The 20,868-nt window shown below is 39.8% G+C and overlaps 1 protein-coding gene across 4 annotated transcripts; it reads right to left on the reverse strand.

Annotated features, from left to right (window-relative positions):
• Positions 1-206: 206 nt before the first annotated feature.
• On the reverse strand, positions 207-20,040 carry golga2 (golgin A2). 4 transcript variants are annotated; one of them, XM_085279717.1, is made up of 28 exons: positions 19,895-20,040; positions 18,558-18,692; positions 16,444-16,512; positions 15,500-15,649; positions 15,124-15,170; positions 14,691-14,754; positions 14,107-14,166; positions 13,455-13,535; positions 12,836-12,874; positions 12,656-12,718; positions 12,215-12,308; positions 11,968-12,074; positions 11,728-11,786; positions 11,421-11,562; positions 11,166-11,255; positions 10,894-11,001; positions 10,605-10,692; positions 10,116-10,258; positions 9,710-9,928; positions 8,322-8,435; positions 7,983-8,207; positions 7,282-7,381; positions 6,842-6,933; positions 6,419-6,641; positions 6,103-6,264; positions 5,909-6,015; positions 5,456-5,648; positions 207-3,637 (listed from the first exon to the last, which is right to left on the reverse strand). In XM_085279717.1, the coding sequence occupies exons 1-28, from the start codon at positions 19,940-19,942 to the stop codon at positions 3,372-3,374; spliced, it is 3,288 nt and encodes a 1,095-aa protein (XP_085135843.1). In that variant the 5' UTR covers positions 19,943-20,040; the 3' UTR covers positions 207-3,371. The 4 variants fall into 4 exon arrangements, with proteins under 4 accessions (XP_085135843.1, XP_085135844.1, XP_085135845.1 ...); XM_085279718.1 differs by lacking the exon at positions 16,444-16,512; XM_085279719.1 differs by lacking the exon at positions 13,455-13,535.
• Positions 20,041-20,868: the final 828 nt, after the last annotated feature.

Consider the following 20,868-nt stretch of genomic DNA (forward strand, 5'->3'; position numbering starts at 1 on the left):
CTTCCATAAGAAGCCAATTTAGCGGTTTCACCGATAGGGTCCTGGCATTGTGGATGAAGGCTCAACAGAATCATAAAAGCACAGAGAAACAGTAGCTGTTATTAGTGATGATGATACTTATCCTATTATGATGGCAGCAGGTTGTAGTTTCTGTAAGTTGAGTTTTCTTTAATAATAATAAAAAAAAGAAAGAAATCAAGACAAACCGTTTTTCAATCAGCTTTATTCAGGAGAAGGGGAGAAATATTACTCAAGGGAAAAAAAAATCAGAAGGATTCTGTCAGAAGCAGCACTCATACAAATCAGTTCTCTCAACGATCCTTCATTTTCATCCTACGGTCACTTCGAATTTACATTAAAACTGATTAGTTGAGATGCTAACTTATTTTTCAAATAAATAAAATATTTTCTCTTTGTCAATCTTTGTACTGAATCACAGCCAGTCAGTGACCCCCAAACCCCCGACTCTGGACTAGCACGCATACAATACAAGCTGCCAGTAAATACTGCAGAGCAGCTTCCCCCCCATACACCAGGCATAATGAATATACAATATGTTACACAGGTACAGTATATACACCACCTCTTAAACAGTAGAGACAAGAAATACTTCCTCATTGCCATGTTTCAATGACGCATTTGAAAGGGAATTAGAAAACCTCAGAAATCCACACAGCTGTTATTATTTTACAAGCCCCAGAAAGTCCCCAAACACCTGATGTAGATTTATCTCTTGGTCTTACCCTTTGCTAAAAGCAAAAAAAAAAAAAAAAAAAAAAAAAAAAAGGGACTGATTGCTAAGAAGCAGGGAAGAATGAGGGAGTCATTTTATTCAAAAGCACCTTTTTATGGCAAAGTGCAGAGGTTTAGGGAAGGTGCTGTTTACTTTCTCTGTAAAGAAACCAACACTGAGTACATACAACTACGACACAGTCCCATCTGACGTTGTATAATATACCTAAAATACCAAACTGCTTTCTACCCAATAAATTTGCCCAATAAATCAAGTGCGCGACTAATAATTTAATGAACATGCCCTTTAAAGCACAAGAAAGAAGATCTCAAAATTCAGAGACAAACATGTATGTGTAAAAACTTTTGCAAAAATAGTCTCAATGAATTCCTTTTTTGGATATGACCTTGCAGTGACCCCTTATCTTGCGCATTAAAAGTAAAAAAGGACACACAAAAAACAGAAGTTGCCTAAATTTAGTCTAAGTGAAAGAAAGGGGAAAAAAAAAAAATCAGCTGTGGTAATTTGAATGATTAATTATAAAGGGATGCAATTTCACAATTCAATCAATATAGTCTCCAATCTCTCTTAAAGCTAGACAGAGAAACTTGAATTTCAGCCCTGATGTTGGGAGTTTTCCCCAATGTCTTGACTTTTAATGCCCAAAGGAGATTTATTCAAGTGTTTTGTAGCCAATACAACTACCAGCTATAACAAATCAGTCCTACTTTATTCCTAATTTTTAAAAAGAGGAATTTCTTTTCTCAAAATCTAGATGGTCCCTTACCTGTAGAAATAATTTACCATCTCATTCGTTTAATCTGGCTAGACTGTGTCTCATCACACCTCCATCAACACTCAATTTAGCAGAATCCTCAGCGTGCGGCATGAAGCTTCATAGGATCCTCTCTCTTCAAAGAAGCCATGTTAGAAACACATCTGTCCCACCAGCAGCCGGAGCAGAGGTGGGATAAACGAGAAGCTATGTACAGTTTTAGTGCAATCATACTTATATAATCTGATAGAACTCTACAAAAAAAAAGAAAAAGAAAAAAAGAAAAACCCAAACAAAAAGAAAACAACCCCCACAAAAAAACCCCCAAAAAACCCCAAAACAAACCAAACAAAGCACAACGGACGCAATTTTGGCTGAGGAGGAAAACAGTTTGGATTTCACACGTACAGCCTCCACATACGCATGCTCACACAGTCCAGTTGTTAAAGATGTGCATCAATTCGTCATTGATATGTAGAACTACACGTAAATGTAACAGAGAAGAACAGGCTCGTGTTTTTAGTGTCGATTTGTTTGGAAACTTAAAGACCCCGAGACAGCAAAGGCGTGGTTAGGGATAAGATGAAATGAGACGAGTGACCGAGTCTGTGATGAGGTCAGCCAAATACCCCAGAGCACCAGATTACCTGATTTGAGGAAAAAAGATGATGTGTAGCTGCAGGTATAGACATTAAACTATAAGCAACTTCCCCAAAAATTGCAATAACTGCAAAGATGAAATAATGTGAAAAGCAGTCAGCAGCAGCACAGCACCCCAACCACTAATATTTATGTTTACATTTACTTTATCCACACGACTGTTAGGAGAAGATGACTTCACTGCCTTTATAACTGAGTAACTGCTTAACTTCATGGGTCTCTAAGCTCCATCTATGCCCTATACCCTATAAAGGTGATGCCTTTTCAGTCTAACAGGACAAAACAGAAAAAGAAAAAAAAAAAAAATCACAAATACTAACATTTTACAATGTACAAACATGACTTATTTTCAGTGTCTGGAGGAAAAAAGAACAGTACCAATCAGCAACATCCATCTTCCTGAATTATGTAACGTAGCGAGCTCTTGACTTCAAAACTGAACACCGCCTACAGTTTAAAAGCTTTTATGTGCACTAAACCCCTTTCACTCACTTAACTTCACCTTACATCTCACTCCACACTCATTAGTTACCCAACCTGATATGCTCTTTCTGCATCTCCTCTCCTCACTTCACATTAAACACACATACAGGTTAATATTGAGGTTATTACATTCACATGTGATGCTCTCTCTCTCTCTTTTTGTTTTGTTTTTTGGCATGTGTACAGTGGATTTAAACTGACATTTGCACTTGAATAAAGTTGCACACAAACAGGCTGTTAATACTTGACAGCTCTTTCAGCACTCTATCAGTGAGGGGACAGGATATACGGCCCCATTTATTGCACATATGTGTGAGATGGGAATTCAAAACTGAGGTGGAAAAAAAAAATCAGATTGCATTTAGGAATACTGACCACTTCCTCGCTGGGAAAAGCATCAGGGACAAACAAGAACATAAAAACAAACAGCAAATACAAAATCCTCTCAATTAAGCCTCACACACAGTAGTGCTGACACGCGGAACGGGGGCGGGTGTTTTAATGTAACTGGGTCAACGACATTCGTGCATCTTCGACCAGTCACGTAAGGTTTCCAATATTATGAAGTGTTTGAGAAGATCATCAGTAAGCTACAGACGTGGTAAACTGTAGGATTTAATATTTCCCACACTTCAACACAAGTCCAACATTTCTCATGTTTACACACACACACACACACACACACACATATACACACACCTAAGCAGTCACACCCACATCTCACACCACCAGGATCTTTACTTCGTCCTGTTCGTCAGGCCGGTAAAAGAAGGGGATGCAGGGGTTTTCTCCCAGAAAAGGGGGTGATCTTTGAGCTCCTTGAGGGTTCTGGATCTCCTGAAGCAGCTGCATGATTTGCTGGGCTGTGGCGTCCTCTTTAGGCACCAGGGGCTTGGAGTCAGTCTGGCCAGATCCAGTCAACAGCATCTGGGATGAGGAAGCTTCCAGACTGGCGGCAGGTTCTGACAGAGGGATGTCCTCCATAGCTTATGCAGCAGAGAAAAAAAAAAGGTACAGAACAGTGATGTTATTGGAAATATGAATTAAAATCTATTTTGAAAAAAGAGGCAGAACAGTTGAAGCGCTAAAGGACCACTCTTTCTGCCTTTCAGACTCACACATCAGTGGATAAAGTCTTCCAGGGGCCTGTTCTTCGTACCTCGCTAAGTAGGTTAGCCGGATTAGATTGTTGACGATTTCGCGTGATCCTGGATCAGTCGGTTCCCCGAAGCTCATCCGGGACTTGCTGTCATAGCAACAGAGCCGTAAGCGTAAACCTGCTCGGGAGCAGGTTTACTTTATGTAAACAGGATTAGATCGCGGCCACGCAGGTATGTCCGCTTCATTTATACGAAAGCAACAGCGATATTTTTCCACTGTTTCACCATAAATAAATATTATCAATGTAACTAAAGATAATGCAGCACTTGATCCTTTTATTGATGTCACACAGATACATACAGGTCATTTCCTAAAAAAGGGAAATGTACTATTAACATTCTATTACATGTATGTGATTATTACAGATGTAATTCATATTTCAGAGTAGTAATTGTAAATTACTTCGTGTAATCAAGATGAGAGACCACGGCTATAAAAGCGAAGGTGGATTTGGGAAGCCTGTCGCAGCCATGTCCTGTCCGTATACGCGACCAACCCATTGCGGAAGGTGCAAGATTGATAAGGAGAGTCCTCAGAATTCAGCGTATATTGCGGGACAGACAGGATCCTTTAGCTCAGCGCGACAGTGTGCTCATAGAGAGATATCGATATTCCCGTGAGGGTATTATTTACTTAACCAACTTGTTGACGAGGGGGTGCAGGACCACCACCTGTCTTTTGTTGCTCTGCCCTTTTCTTGGTTGCTGTTATGAACAAACTAACAGAGTATTACAGGCCAGTATTACCTTGCCAAGAGACGCAAAGCAATCTAAGAGATAAATATTACCATTCTGTAGAATACTCCTGTATTCCACTTTTACTTGTTCCCATGTTCTATAATATAATATAATGCCATATGATATTGGACAATATAGTGTCATATGATAGATCTACCCTACCGCCTACTGGTGTTGGCCAGAGGGGCCGATGGCGCGATATGGCAGCCTGGCTACAACCGTAGCTGCCTCCACCAGTGTGTGAATGTGGGAGTGAATGAATAGTGGTATCGTAAAGCGCTTTGGGTGCCTTGGAAAGCGCTATATAAACCCAATCCATTATTATTATTATTATTAAATTACCTACGAGTTTGATTTGTCAGCAACTTTCTGCCAGCCCTCTCTCCTTGCTTTTGCAGCCTTTGCAGTGTTCTCTTGCGTTTTAATTAAACTCTGAAACTCCTGAAATCCCTCACTCATGAGTTCTTGCTCTGCTGCCGGAAAATACCGAGCACGCCCCTTGGACATTTTCGCCGACCAATCAGCGGGTTGCCGATCAATGTTTCTACTATCGATGCGTAGCCCCTTTTACGACACCCAGTGATGTCACATTCCTGCGTCCAGCTGTAGTAATCGTCAACAGCAGGTGTGTTCGGGGAACCGGATTAGCGAGCTCACGGTTAGCGCGATGATTTGATCTTGGATGTGTCATTTGATCTTGGATGTAGTAAGCGACGTACGAAGAACGGGCCCCAGGACTATGAGTTTAAAATAAGCTTCACTGTACACACAAATATCCCAACAAAATAGACAGGATCAAACTCACCTACCTGTGGGGTTGTGTGGAAGTGTGGGTATGTTTATATTTGGTCTTTAAAATCCACCTGCTGTAAAACAATCATGATTAGCATAACTGGTTTTGCTTACCTGCTCCAGTGGCCGCATCAAGCTCTGTGTGCGTGTGTGCTTGGTGGTCTGGGTGAGTGTGTTCCTGTCCAACAGGAAGCAGGTCAGGGTTTACTGTGCCCATGCCGGCTACAGCTCCAGTGTAGCGGTTGTACCAGTCATTCCTCTCAGCTACCAGCCTCATCACAAGATCCTGCAGCTCAGCCAGCTTTGCCTATTGGGCAGAAGGGATAAATAGTGGACACAAAGGACAACAATCATGTTAAGTATGGCACACTTTTTTAGCGATGACCAGGTAAAACTTTAAGATGTGAGAGAGAAAAGTGTTCTTAGGAAGAAAGACTTTTGTCTGTGCAAACAATCTTCAAAATCTTAGGCACCTGCATATTTTGTCATGTCATGTCTTTTGTTTTCATTAATATTGCATAAAAGATATTACTGTGACATTCCTTCTGCATTAAAAGACATCAGTACCTTCATCTCCTCTTTGTCTTGGGCCAGCATGCTGATGTATTGCTCTTTCTCTTGATGCTTCTGTTTCATAATAGCCCGCTGACTCTGGTACAGAGCAATATACTCGCCTGCAAAAATATACATAACAGAAATGAATATGAGGAACAAATGATTACATATGAAACAGGACTAAGAACAACCTATAAAACACTCACCTATAGTGTCAGTCTCTCCAGACAGCTGGATGCAGCGGTGCTCCAGTTCCTCCACCCTCTCCTTCAGGTCTGCTTTCTCTTGCATTAGGGATGTGAAACGCTGCTGCAGCTTCTCCATTGCAGCTTGCAGGGCCTGATGAACTTCCACCGGCACTCCTCCTTCTGTTCAAGCAATAACGGAAAGGGGGGAAAAACTGTTTACATGGCACGAGAGTAAAAGAGTAAACTGGCACACACACTTGTTACTCTCCAGAGAATTTAAGTCTTTTAGTTGTAGAAAGATCTGCAAAATTGCACAAACACAAATGCTTCTGACCTGAATGCTCATGGCTGTGTTCACAGTGACTGTGTTGACCGTGACTGTGACCGTGCTCGTGGTCATTAACAGGTGTTTGGCTGTGGCGCTGCTGCTCCAGACTTAGGGTGACGCTGGCCTGGTGCCGGGCTGCTATGTGAAGCCTGCGCTCCTCCTCCAGTTGCCTTCTGGCCTCGTCCCTCTCTGCCTCCAGTTGAGCCAGAGCTCCACGAATAAAATCCTCCTGCAAGGCAACACGAAATAGAAATGAGGGTAAGGTCATACTTTTGTTTCATGCCATAAAATTAAACCATATAATTCACCATAGAATGGCACTGGACATAAAAATATGAACTTTAGACTAAGATGTGATATTAAAAAAATAAAAAGACTGTGAACGAAAGAAAAACAGAACATTTGCATGAGCTGGAAACATCTCTTTACCATCTCTTTCTGGCTCTCAAAATCCTCTGGAATAACTATGGGGGAAGACTTTGTTGGACTTTCTTGCAGGGACTGGCTTTCCACTCCATCTCCTAAAATGATATGACATGTACAACTGTTTTTTAATTCCTTAAAAACCTATCACACTAATGAAACACATGGTGCAGCAGCACTTAATGCTTTCCATTTTTGTTGCTAGTACACAAAAAAAAACTGCACTTCTTCATTTTGAACAGATTAGCCTTAATCTGCAGTTTCTGCTGTAACAACATATTATCTGCTTCAAATTAAGAAATTGTGACACTGTTATTTAAAAAGAGACAGGATAAAGCCACTATACTATTATAACTTTAGAGATAATTATTTTTAAATTGCAGGAAATCTCTCACCAAAGGAAAACAAGGCAGAAAGTGCAAACATGTCAGTAACAGAGAGATTACCTTGGTCTCTGGGTGATGTCATAAGAGCAGAGCTGTTGAGCAGCTCTTTCACCTCAGCTTTCAGCTGCTCATTGTCTCTGACTAATTGTTCCAGATGCTCCTGCAGGAAGAGGCAGTAACGAAAAACAATTAGAGTGTGTTTTTGAGAGTGTTAAGGAAAAACATAAATAAATAATAAAAACAGACTGCAGTTTTCCTTGAAGACGGCCAGTATAGATTAGATCATATTAAAACAGTCATGTCAAAATTATAAATTTTTCTATGCATAAAAATACCTTAATCTGAAATCATTTCAAAACGTATTTTCTGCAGTATAAAAACACTAATACCAGCTCTGCCTTTCCACTCCACCTTCTCTCTAATGGCATGTACAGAGGCAACAGAATGGGCCTAACTTAAGTGCTGAATCCATTAAGTTAGGAAACCCGAGAAGGAGCAACACCCTGAAGCATTAAACACGATGGCCAAGCGAACTGCTGCAAAGTGTCCCAATAATCATTAGTACAGCTCAAAGCTGCACTAATCCCCCTCAGAACTATCAGGCCTGACAGATTTACCACAGCAGTTCAGCTGACAGGATGAATATGAACATACTTTATGCTCTATATTGCAATGTATTATTGTACTGAATTCTAGAATCACAACACCATCTACACAGACTGGTCACAGATGTATATATTAAAAAGGTCTTATATACATACATGGGCTTGTTTAAGCTGACTGTGACTCATCTCCAGCTGTGCACGGCCATTGCTTTCATCGTGCTGTAGTCGGTCCATTAGCTGACTCTGCTGCAGATACTGTTGGTGAAGTTGTTCCCTCTCTGAGACCAGGGCCTGGTAGCCAGCACAGTACTGCTGGAGATGTGCCGCTACCTGATCCCTCTGCTCCATCAGACCCTGAGCTTCTGTACATTTCAGCTCAAGCTGGAGGCAAGAAAATAGAAGAGGACAAAGCATGAAGACAAACAGCAAGTGAGTGCATATTCAGCTGACTTTTCATCTGTGTTTGCTTTAGGGGAGTGCTGTGTGTGACCTCACCTGCTCCTTGACGTTGTGCAACTCCTCTTGCAATTCACCCATTCTGCGTGCAAGCTCCTTTTTCACATGTTGTTCTGATTGGATGGCTGTAGTCAACTCCATGTTCTCATTCGTCTGTTAGATTGAAGGAGTAACAGGAATTTCGGTTTAAAGACAGACGTGTCAAGCACCACTGAGGTCAATCAGATACTTACTAACAAAACACAGCTCTGTTTCAAACAGAGATGGGCAGTAACGCGTTACTGTAATCTGATTACTTTTTCAAGTAACGAGTAAAGTAAGGGATTACTATTGCAAAAACGGTAATTAGATTACCGTTACTTTCCCGCAGGAACGCTGCGTTACTGTGTTACTAAAACAGTGATTTTTTGCGAGAATGTCTCATGACAGTGACGTAAGCGAGTGCGCCGTTAGTGACAACAGCTGTGTGCAGATCAACAATGGATCACATATCGATTGTGGGAGAGAGTATGAGCGTGCAGCGTTTAAAGCGTGGAAGTACTGACCTTACTTTGAGTTTGATTCCATAAAAAGTGACAAAAACATTAGCGTCCATCGTGCGTGGGAAGAAAACTTGTTTTTACAGCGAAAAAACCCCCTAAACTTCCAAGCAAGCACTGAGTGCGCAACGACGTAATGGGAAATTCACAGAGAAACTCGCGGATTCTTCAACTGACCGCGGCACACCTGCACCAGCGTAAACCTCCGCCTACCCCACTCCTGCTTTACAGGTGAAAATAGAGCAACAGGACCTCTAGTCTTTGACTTTATTTATTTTCTGCTGTGTTTTACTTGCATCTATTTGAAAGAGTGAGTGTAAACACAAAAAATATTTTATTTTATGTGCTGGAATGTGTAGAAAATAGGTTTAAATCTTAAACTAATTTATTCAAGTCAGAGAATGTTGCATATAATTAAATTTTTGCTTAATGCATAAAGTTAAAAGATTAAAACTGATAAAACAAGTTAAAAAAAAGAGAGTTTTCCATTTGATTACATTTTGTATGATGGATTATGTAGAAAAAGTAGAATTGGGCTGAAAGATCTATCGCTTTATCACCTATTCAGGTTGTAAATCGTGTTTTTAAAAAGTAACTAAGTAACTATGTAATTAATTACTTTTGAAAATAAGTAATCAGTAAAGTTACTGATTACTTTTTTCAAGTAACTTGACCAACACTGGTTTCAAACAAACAAACAAACAAAAAAAAAAACAACCCAAAACAGATTATGAGAGCATAAATTCAAAGAGAAAAAAGGAAATTATGAAATTAAAGACCAGCAGAAAAAGTAGAATTCTGAGCACTGTGGTGCAAAAATAAGGCAGTTATAGTGGTAACTAAGGGTGTCCTCTAAAAATAAACAGATAGTAAGATTTTCAGCCTCACCAGTTTGACAAAACCGTTCTGTAGCTCAGCCAGCTGGTCCTTCAGTGTTCGGTTCTGGGTGAGAGCACGGCTAATAGTGGCCTTGTCTGACTGAACATCCTCTAGCATGCGTCGGCGGTCCTCAGCCTCCTGGGTTTGGCTCTCCACATGACGCTCCAGCTCCCCCAGACGCGACTCCTGCTCTGCACACATACGGCTCAGCTGCTCGTTGTCCCTCAGCTGTGGAAGTATTACAGAGGATGATTAACACACTTCAAATGTAAGAGGTGCAATGAAAGCACCAACTCTCTTTGAAACATCCAGAAAGGGAAAAATCAATATGTGCTCCTTTTAAGTGTATATGAAACTATATATGAGTCACATTAACCCATTAAAATGGGTTTGGAGAAAACAATGTGAAGCACACCTGTGCCTGATACTGTGACGTAATGGCATCTTTCTCTTGTTGTAGGGCATTAAGGGCCTCCTGCAAAGCCACTTCATTTTCTGATGGTCCTGAGGACTGATGCTCTGTGCCATGCTGAGCTTCTCTCTCCTGGGATAATAACGCTAGAAGAGAAAAAACACCAATTATCAAGATTTCTAATTCTACTAAACACAAATACTGCAGCTGTGTCACATATGGCCAGTATTTTGAATGCTATATTTGATATGTTTTTAACATATATGCTAAACTAAACATTAAAATAATATTTTACAAGGTTATAAGCAGGAAGACCTGACAATAAACACACAATGGGGCTAATGTTAATCCCGAAACTGCAGATCACTTACTGCAGCCCCATCTGCTCTCCTTCTGACTTTTGTGTTTCTTGATCTTTGCCACATTAAGAAGACATGAAAACTAATGAGGAAAAGGAAGAGGCACTAGATGAGGGTTGTGTGCACTACTCACCTGCAGCATTTCTTAACTCTGCAATGCTGGCCTCCAGTTCTTGCACCTGGTTGATGTTTCTATCCCTCTCTTCTGCCACCAGAGAAACCTTGAGACACACACACACACACACACACACACACACACACACACACACACACACACACACACACACACACACACACACTAATTAGGCTTAAATACAAAAAAATAAACAAACAAAAAACCCACACAAAAGAAGCAGCACTACCATTTTCGCTCTTTATTCAAAGCTATAGTGAAACCATAAGCCATGCTGATGTTACTGTACCTGTGTTAGCAGTTGTTCAGTTTTGTCCTTCCACACACGACCTTCTTCCTGGATCTGCACTGCATAACAATCCCTCTCTGTCTTCAGCTGCGCAATGGACTCCATAAGCTACATCATCACAAATGTAAATAAAAAAAATAATAATTAAGTCTTCTTTTTTAACTTTTCTATATTGCTTAATCAGTAATGGAATAGGTACAAAATATATTGAATATTAACACAGACAGCAGTCAAACACAGAAGCCAATGATAAGACAAAAGTCCATGTAAACCTGGTGATTGTGCGCCTCCAGCTGCTGCTTCTCTTCCAGCAGTAACTGAACCTGCTGGCTGGCACTGGTAGGATCTGACTGACTTGAGCACTGGAAGAAATTAGTAGGAAAACTAGAATTACTGTCGGCCATACAATATTCAAACACTGGCCTCCTAGACATTGACTCTGGAGTTGTTCCACTACTTCCAGCATGTGGTAGGAGAAAGATGAATTCATACGTGAATGAACTGTGTTTTCCTGGAATTCAACAGACCTGCTGTAACATGAGGTCAGTTATCTCGAGCCTCTTGCGAAGATCTTCTACCTCCAACTTCATTGCGGCATTTTCTTGTGTACTCAGTTTTATCTGCTCTGACAGCTCCGAGCTCTGCTGCTTCGACTCCTCACTCAAATTTCTGTGAACAAACAAATTCAGTGTTTATTTTAAACTCGCCATATCCAGACAAGACTTGGGAAACCTGTTCAAGCCAACTCTTCCATTACAAAGAACCAAAGCATTCAAAATACAAAGACCATATAAAAAAAAATCTCCTCAGGCAAGTCAGGATAAAATGACTTACTTTAGTCTAAACACCTCCAATCTCAGATTGTCTCTTTCCTTTTCAAGCTCTTTGTTGTGCTGAGGACAAAAAATAAAAAAATAAAGACTCAGCAAGACAAAAACATCATAGAAACCTATTAAAAACAACCACACAGACAATACGTGCGATCAGCTAAATTAGGTAACACTGCCTTCTTACGAGTTCATTTATTTGCATTTGCATTACTCATATGCAAGTGATTGCTGGATTGGCTGTTACCTTTTCAAACTGTTTCTGCTGCAATGAGACAGAAGAGAGAGTTCTTTCAAGTTCTGACACTCTCTGCTTTGTTGATTGCAGACGGTTATTCAGCTCCTCTGCCTCAGCTTAACATGCATGCACACACACATACAAGGAGAAAGAGGCACACACATACACACCGTTAACTGCTGCAGCGATAAACCATTGCCAACTTTATTATTTAAAAAAAATAAAATCCCCTCCCCCCAAACACACACACACACACCTGTTTTCTGCCGTGCAGCCTGTTGTGTGTATTGTAGTGCTGTTTGTAGCTCCGATTTCTCAGCTACTAGTATGCCAATGGTCTGGATATGAACCTTGGAAGAGGACATACGAACAAAGAGCACCATTCTTCATATAAGACTAGATAAAGTCAGCTGACTTCACTAACAAGACCTGATTAATGAAACATACAGAAAATTCTAATTTCTCAGAGTAATTACACACAGTAGATTATTTATTCTTGTTAGAGTTAATTAACAATATAGGAAGTGTTAAAAAGGGCAGTGTATGTTGTTGGATAACATTTTATACAAGTGCAACTCAGTGCACTCTGGCATTATGCACTGCCACATCACACTGTAATACAACGACACTATTAAGTGACAAATAAAGTTGCTCCATAGGACAAATTAAATTTATGCATTTGGGTAAGTGAATGTACCTGTAATTGCTCCCGCATGGCACCCTGCTCTTTTGAAAATCTCTGTTCAAATTCTTTTCGCTCCTGAAGAAAGAAAAAAATAAAGTTGATTAATAACAAAGAGCAAAACATTACAATAACAAAGAAAATAAAGAATTACACAGATACAAATAGAAGGTAAAAAGAGGAGAACAAAAATACCTTTTGTAGCTGATCTGTAAGCTCCTGAGATTGCTGTGTCTGCCAGACCAACAGGATATATATTTAAGTTGGGGAAAAGTCTTGTATATACACACTTTTAATCATCACAGCAGTGCTACACAGTGTTAGCCTATAAAACATAACCAAAATTCTGGCACAGACCTCATGTTCATGCCAGACAGGACAATAATAGCACCGAGCACTAAAATAGTAAACCTATTCTGTTATTAATGTTTTGTTAATCTTTCATGTGGTTTTAAAGCTTGGAGCTCTGGTTATATTGCTAAACTCAAAATGCCATACAATCCTGCATCTACTATCAGGTTATGACTGCTCTGGTCACAAGGTGCACAGAAAGGATCAATCATGCTGCCGTTGTTAATTCTCTGAAGAAATTTTAGTTAAGCTAACAAAAAAAACAAACAAATAAATAAATAAATAAATACCACTAAAACCATGCCAACCATAATTCTTTTTAAAGGTTATGGTTACTCAAGATGACATGAAGAATGCATTAAAATGCATGCACTGATAAGAGTGATTAGGGGCAGAGGGAGACGAGTGTTACTGCAATCACACAAAGATGTGCACATGATTATGCATACACACAGCTTCTTACCAGCTGGTCTAGCTTGGTAGTGAGCTGAGAGTTTGTTAGGTTGCTGGATTCCAGGGCGGCTGCCAGCTCCTGGTTTCGACTCTATCACGTGCACGCATGCATCCGGGTAAGGAAAGGGAAAAGGAAAAAAAAAAAAAAAGAAAACAAAAGAGAGGAATAAAGTGCAGTGGCAAAAGTCAAACAAAGAACACATGGGGGGAGGAGGAGGAGAAAATTTAAATGTGAATTATTAACATGGAGGCAAAAATAGCACCATGACAAGTAGTGCATATGTTCTACTAATAATGAGAAGTGGATCAAATAATTAAATAAAACATGTGATGGCTATTAAACTGATAAATGGAGCCAGTTGAGAAGGAGAGGAGCATTCATACAAACCTATTAAAGTGTCACTTGTAAGACCTGCTCCTTCATACAAAGTCTCTGCAACAATATTGCTGGATATCTGAACTTCTACTATACTCCTCACCATAAAGATGACTTACCAGTTATATAAACAATGGGGGGAGTAATATTAGAATACCTTCATTAATCTTGGAAACTCATTTGTTCCACTTGCATGGCTTTTGGATACTACTGCATGAGTTAAGTGACTTGTAATTCAGGCTTTAGAATGTCAAAAACTCAACAAAAAAAAGTTTCTTCTTCTTACCTCCAGTTCTCGCTCACTCAGAGGAGGTGCGCCATCTCCATTCACATATGCAGCAGATGACTAAAAGACACATCCAGGCAGACATTAATGTGCTTCCCACACAGAAAAATATCAGATGTTTTAAGGTAAATAAGCATTGTCAGGGAATCTGTGGCACCGTTTCTGTTGCCATTCATAGGAGAAACTTTAAACGTGTTTAATATAGTGGATGAACTGCAGATAAAAAACTGATTCGTCATCCACAGTAGGACATCTACTTCACCACAATGGGAAACAGCACTTTAGTAAAAACATGACAAGAATTCACCTGAAACGGTCTTAGAAACCTGAGAAAAAGCAATGTTTGTGGTTTGACCTAACAAAATTAAAGTTAAAAGAAGATCTATCAAACTATTTTAGTGCACCAGTTGATGCTGTCAGCGTGCTTCAGACCACTGGGAATGACTGGCGAAACTGAAAATGCTTTCAGTGCATTCCTACCCAGAATAGACGCAACGCTTCCTGATTAAAACGCCACATCGGTGGTGGTAGTGGTGGTGTGTTATTGTTAAAAGCCGAACTCTGTATGAAAGAAGTGTGCGTACCTCAGAGACCAGGCCGTTCAGTTGCTGCGAGAGCTGTCGCAGGCTCTCTGTGGAAGACAGCGGCCTGCAGGATGACATGGACACACACATCAACAAACACTCAGTAGCTTACATGAACCACTTCACTTTATAAGCTAGCATACGGCTACATAAAAAAAGGTATACTGGAAAAAGTGTTGCTTGCTGTATTCATTCTATAAGATACATATATTATAATAATCCATGAGTTCAAAACACACATATATTTTATGTAATGATGTGTGGGATACCAAGCTTTCAGAACATGGATGTTACAGCAAGTGCCTGCCCTTGAAAATAATCTATTGTCTCCAAACTGTAAACATGTCATAGTTCAGAACAGTCCCCCTTCAATACCCTTCTCTTTAATTACCGATACATAGATATATAATCACGATTCTATGACAGAACCCACCTATTTTCCTCCATTGAATTCTCGTTGCCGTTGGTATCAGAGTAATCCTGCAGGGAGACAAAAATTGAAAGCAGAAAACAGAGAGCATAAGCGACAAATATAGATAAAAGGGAGACAGTCAGCACATTTGATAAAGAGAGGAATATGTGTAATAGAAAAAATAATAATAATAAAAGTCACATAAATGGCCTGTGCTGAAACTGTTGTTCCTATTATAACATGTATAAATTAATACAAATGCAGCAAATGAAAAAGGAACTGTTCACACTGATGCTTAGAATGACAATGCAGTTTTATGGCCGTGTGGTGCAACAATGACAGGACAAAATATATTTTTCAAGACTGAGAAGGAAAGAGAAACATAGGAGAGACACACCTGGAGGTCAGTGTTGTGATCGACAGACTCAGAGTTAGTAGCAGTGTTAGCGCTAGCGGGGTTAGACAAAGGTGAGATGTAATCAGGCTCGCTGTTTGACTCCTCCAGCAGCTGAGCTGAAGACCTCACGGCCTCCACGTCAGCGAAGGTCTGAGGCGACACATACACAGAAATGCACACACGGGCTTAAACGTACAGAGAAGTAGCAGTTTGAGCTGCAAAGAGACCACAACACACGCATAAAAATCACCAGACTAGTGTTCTATCCAAACTTTTACTGTTAACTTTATCATTTCTACATCTAGATGAGTACAGAAGCTGATAAGAAGAAATTAGACTGTAAAAAATGAATAGAAACACCTTTCTAGCAGTAATTAAGGTGTCCCACTGAAAATGAAGTTCCTGTACTGGTGCCCCATTGCCACTGATCCCACCCATTGTAGACTCTCTGAAATATCTGCAGCATGTCTAGTCTATATTAACGCTATATGCAGTTTTGGCAAAATAAAGCTTCAGTTTTCAGTGGCTTTGATCCAGTACAAGCAATAATCTGCCACATAAAGAGACACACACACACACACACACACACACACACACACACACACACCAAGATGACACATGGATATTGACATCAGAAACGTGCAACTAGCAAGAATCTGGAAACTATTTATTCAAAGCAATGCAATATTATTTAAAGATCACCAATAATGCTGCGATAAACTGATATATATTTAAAACCAATAACAGGCAGGAATTTATAGACAATTCTTTTTCATGCTTCCAGCTCAACATGACATAAAGAAAACGTTGCAGTTGAAGGAAGGTAAGAATAGAGAAGCAGGGTAAAATATTAAACACCAAACATCAACAACAGAGGGGTGCAGAGAACGATTAAAAACAATCAGGAGGAAACAAAGAAAGAAAAGCCAGGGACAGAAGCTCACCTGACAGTTGCCATAATGAGGGAGGACTATTCCATTGCTTTGACTAAGTGCTTTTAAAAAACTGTCAAACTACAGGAAAAGGAGGAGAAAGAGATTGGAAAAGGGAGAGAAAAATTCAGAAAGTGACAGAGTGGTAAACAAACAAGCACAGGGAAACCATTTCTACAAGCAGGAGGTCTAGAAGTATGCAAGAGGGCAGTAAATGTAGACTGGACTTGTACAGACTCTTTTATTCTGTTAAAAACCACAACAACTAACAAGAGAAAAAAGTAATTTAAACTAAATAACAATTACAATAACAGCTTGGGGAAAGCACAGCATTTTTTTTTTTCAAACGTAGTAGTAGCAGCATAAAATAGTCTGACTGCAATAACTGCACTAAAAATTCAAAGTTTAAGATTTAGCTGACTGGCTGGTGAAAAAAAGAGAGGGTGTAACAGAGACGGAAAAGTTGCATGTGAGGGCAGTCAAGACAGGAAACATGCTTTAGGATAGAAAAGCAAAAGGAAAACGCAACTTTTGTCTGGTAACAACTGGATGTATTGAGTGCAACTCTCAGTTGTATATGCGAAGTGTATGAAAGCATGCTGCAGACTGGAGTTTCTGCTAATAGCGAGAAGCAGGGTGACAGCTGTCTCACGAATGTATCCAAATGCAGGTCAAATGTCGTCGAGCAGACTCTCGCCACATGCGCAACTGCTGTCTGAAAGCACTACACATATTCTCATGGGTACTTTTAATTTGATTAGAGAGCTTTGAAAACAGGCCACAGCAGAAGATGGTGTTCCACATTAATAATCAAAATGACATTACCGGTAAATACCAAAAAAATGTTCTTAAAAAAATCCAAAACTTGGTAGACCGTCAAGTGAGCTCAAAGAATGTGATTGTGTTACTTGCTGAACACAATTTGTGCCAGTACTTTTTAAAAATCACCAGAACAAATATCAAAGCAATGGTCTTGTTAGCACATTAATTATGTTTTTTACTCAAACAAGTACAAATACGGTGAAAAACAAGTGAGTAATGAAAATCAGAAAAAGAAAATCCCAGGGAAACAGGAAATTTGAATACCCAGCAGCCACCTCAGCTCAACTACAGATATACAGAAGAAATAAATGAACTGATGGATGAACAGCTGAATAATGAGTCACCGCTTTGAAGATCAGGAATTAATTATTATTTATCAGGTATAAAGAGTGCTACTAAAGCACAGGATAAACCTAAAGCAGCAGCATAGAGTAGAGAACTGGCTGATATTCACAGAGGGATTCTCGGGAGAGGAGACTTGAAAACCTATCATTTTTTAATCAGTGTAATTTTATGATTACTCCCATTAAATGTTCTATAACAAAAATCTGATGAACCTGAATGCTGAAACAAGCAGATGACATAAAGTGTAAACTGACAGGGGTAGAGGACAGTGAGTTACTGATATGCACGCAAGTTGCTACACCAGTACTTTTTTGGATAAGTTATTAAAAATCAGCATATACATTGTGGTATTGAAGATATTGGAAATAGTAAGTGTTTTGAGACAAATAACAGAATATATTCAGCTGCCTATCTAGCCAAACTGGCTACAACTCCAGCAGCTTGGACTGCAGCTGGTGATAGTAGTCAGCCAGTTCATCATGCTCAGATTGCTCCAGGTTCTAGCTGGAATGCTGCTCATCTGTGCAGCAGAACAAGGACTACTTTATACTTTCTCATAAAATTATATATTGGTTCTTGAAATTCTTACCTTATGCTACATATTGCAATATGTAAAAGCCAAAGTTGTGGTCAGGGGCTTAAAAAACACTGTCTCATGTGCAACACTCTTCTTAGGTAAACATGTCTGTCATCAGCGCTGCAAAGGGGTCTAAATAGTTCTACTCTGCTGGCCCTGTGTGTGTATTTGACAGGTGTAAGTAAAGCAAATGCCAACTAGATGGAAAATCAGCCACCTGATCTGATAATTGGCAAAAAGCAATATATGCTCTTCAGCCAAACACACAAATACAACACCCTGCAGCTTCAAAGAGCTAATCATCATATGACCATCTATCAAGCACAAAAAGAGTACGACATTTGACGACAACAACAACAATAAAGCAAACTGTTATGCTTACATTGTCTGGAGAGTTTCTGTCTGGTGAAGGTGCATCATGTTGGCTGGATCCCTTCACCTTTCTCTTCTTCTTGGCTCCACCTCCTTTTTCTCCTCCTACACTAGCAGGGGAGCTCTTCTGTTGAAATTCCTTCAGCTGAGTAGGAAATGGAGAAGAAACCCATAAACGTGTGCAGATGAACAATGTCTACTAATATATATTTATTTTGTCACGTGTTACACAGATAATACCAGGACTCTGCAACTGTCCCCAACTATACATATTAATTCAAACAAATTACACTCAACACCTTGAGCGTCGTATCAAGCTGAATGAATGAGGCAATAAAATACGAATTCAGTGCTCCTATTCCAAAACAATGCACCAGCTAGCAGAAAGATCCGGCTTCAGACGGATCAAGTTAGTAAGTTGCGCTAAACAATGATAACCTGCGTATGATATGCATATGACGGTTAAAGCATGCCAGAAAGCTCTATGCGGGCTCTAACAGCTGTGTAACGGGAACTGCTGGTTGTTGTTTTTTTTAACAGTAAAGCTAAATAGCAGCAAAATGACATGTCACCATGGCCACTTATTCGTGAAGCTTGTGGGCCAGCAAGAAATGCTGAGGAGTGACTTCTTGAATCTGATAAGGCCATCTTTCTGACTAGCCGAAAAAGACACCAAGCCAAAGCACACAGCAGGACAGGGAAGAGGGGTGTCAGCTGTCAAAACACCCCCGTCAGTCCATCCAGCTAACTGTGCTGCAGGGGTAGCTTACAAGCTCGATGAGTGCTTTGTTTTAAAACTACCGTTTGTTAGACATTTTCTTATGAAATTAAATCCTGCAGATAACATAAAAAGCTGGCTGGCTGCTGTGCGACATTCCTTAGACTCACACGTAGCCATATATTCATCAGCTAGTTAGCTAGCTTGCTAACGTTAACTTACCTGGGTTAGCACGTTAGGCTTTAACTACATTTAAATGTCAGATGGAAAGTCAAGTAAAGCGGCCAAGCAAGTGGTGCAAGTTAATCTGCGAGTAAATAAACAGCGTGGGATACTATGCGTGTCTCTACTAACTAAAAATAGTCTACATAATCTGGGAAAGTTAATGCTATCACCAGAGGCCCCGATAAAACATCGGTCTCTCCTACGCAACAGAGCCGCGAGAGGAGCGGAGGATGTCGGACAAGCGACAGTGCAGTACTCGGGCGACGTGTAATGACAACACCCTTGCCCCGTAAAAATATACATAACGAAAAGACAAGAAAACAGAGTTAACACAGACTTGTGTACACAAAGTGGGAACTACACTTTCCGCGATATGTGACTGCGTTGATTGTAAAATACTTTACCTTTTTCTTAGCTGCAGCGAGTTTTATTTGCCTACTCTGGTCGGCCATCCTGCTGCTCTGGTGGTCAACTGAGCGATCCACGTCATCAGCTTGGCGCTCATACGCGTCTCAGCCAGTAGGTGGCGCAGAGCTCAAGCTGTGCCCTTATCATATCATAAAACATCTTCATACAGCTTATGGCCGTGAGCCTACAACCTCACATAAATTAGCCTGAAACATGTTTTTTTTTCTTTTGTTATATATAATATATAAAGTATTATTTTCGACAGAGTTTACGACAACATGTATTAACATTTTTGTTATGTGGTTGTCGGCTGCTCTCATTGTCTGTAGTTGTTGCTACTTTACATTTGTGTTTCTCTATAATTAAGATAAATATAGTCTATTATTTTGTAGGTTACATTCATTACAAAAAGAGAAATGTACCGTATCTTATTATATATTTTGAAAAATGACTTTTTTCTTTCAATTTCTTTTTGTTATATGTAAATTTACCACGGGTGTAATGAAGTGTAGTACTGTGGAAAAAGTCTTGATCCTACCTTACATAAAAGAAAATATGGAATATAAGGAAAATTCTAACAATTCTGTACAAACAAGCTTGAAAGTCTCTATTTGGAATGACCACCTTTATTCTTCCACACAGTCAGAACGCTCTTAGGCTGATTTCTTGTCATTCCTTTAAATAGTCTTAAAGAATAGTTCTCCAGGCTCCTTAAGGGACATTCAAACTATTTACAAACAAATATGAGAAAAAAAACTCTACAAAATGTCAATCTATTAATTCATATTAATAGAAAGCGTATCAGAAAGGGGTTTCCATACAACAAACACAAGGCGAAAACAATGCCAGTAGTCGTTATATTGTAATAACCTGTATGAAGGGCTATACTGATCACTTCCTCCTTGATTTAGCAACATGGCTCCTCCTAGTGTTAATTATGATATCCAACTCTCTCTCTCTCTCTCCCTCT

This window comes from Mchenga conophoros, linkage group LG7, assembly GCF_057382185.1.
Source record: "Mchenga conophoros isolate Kocher_MC1m ecotype Shallow Benthic linkage group LG7, M_conophoros_male_GT1.1, whole genome shotgun sequence".
NCBI classification, from domain to species: domain Eukaryota; kingdom Metazoa; phylum Chordata; class Actinopteri; order Cichliformes; family Cichlidae; genus Mchenga; species Mchenga conophoros.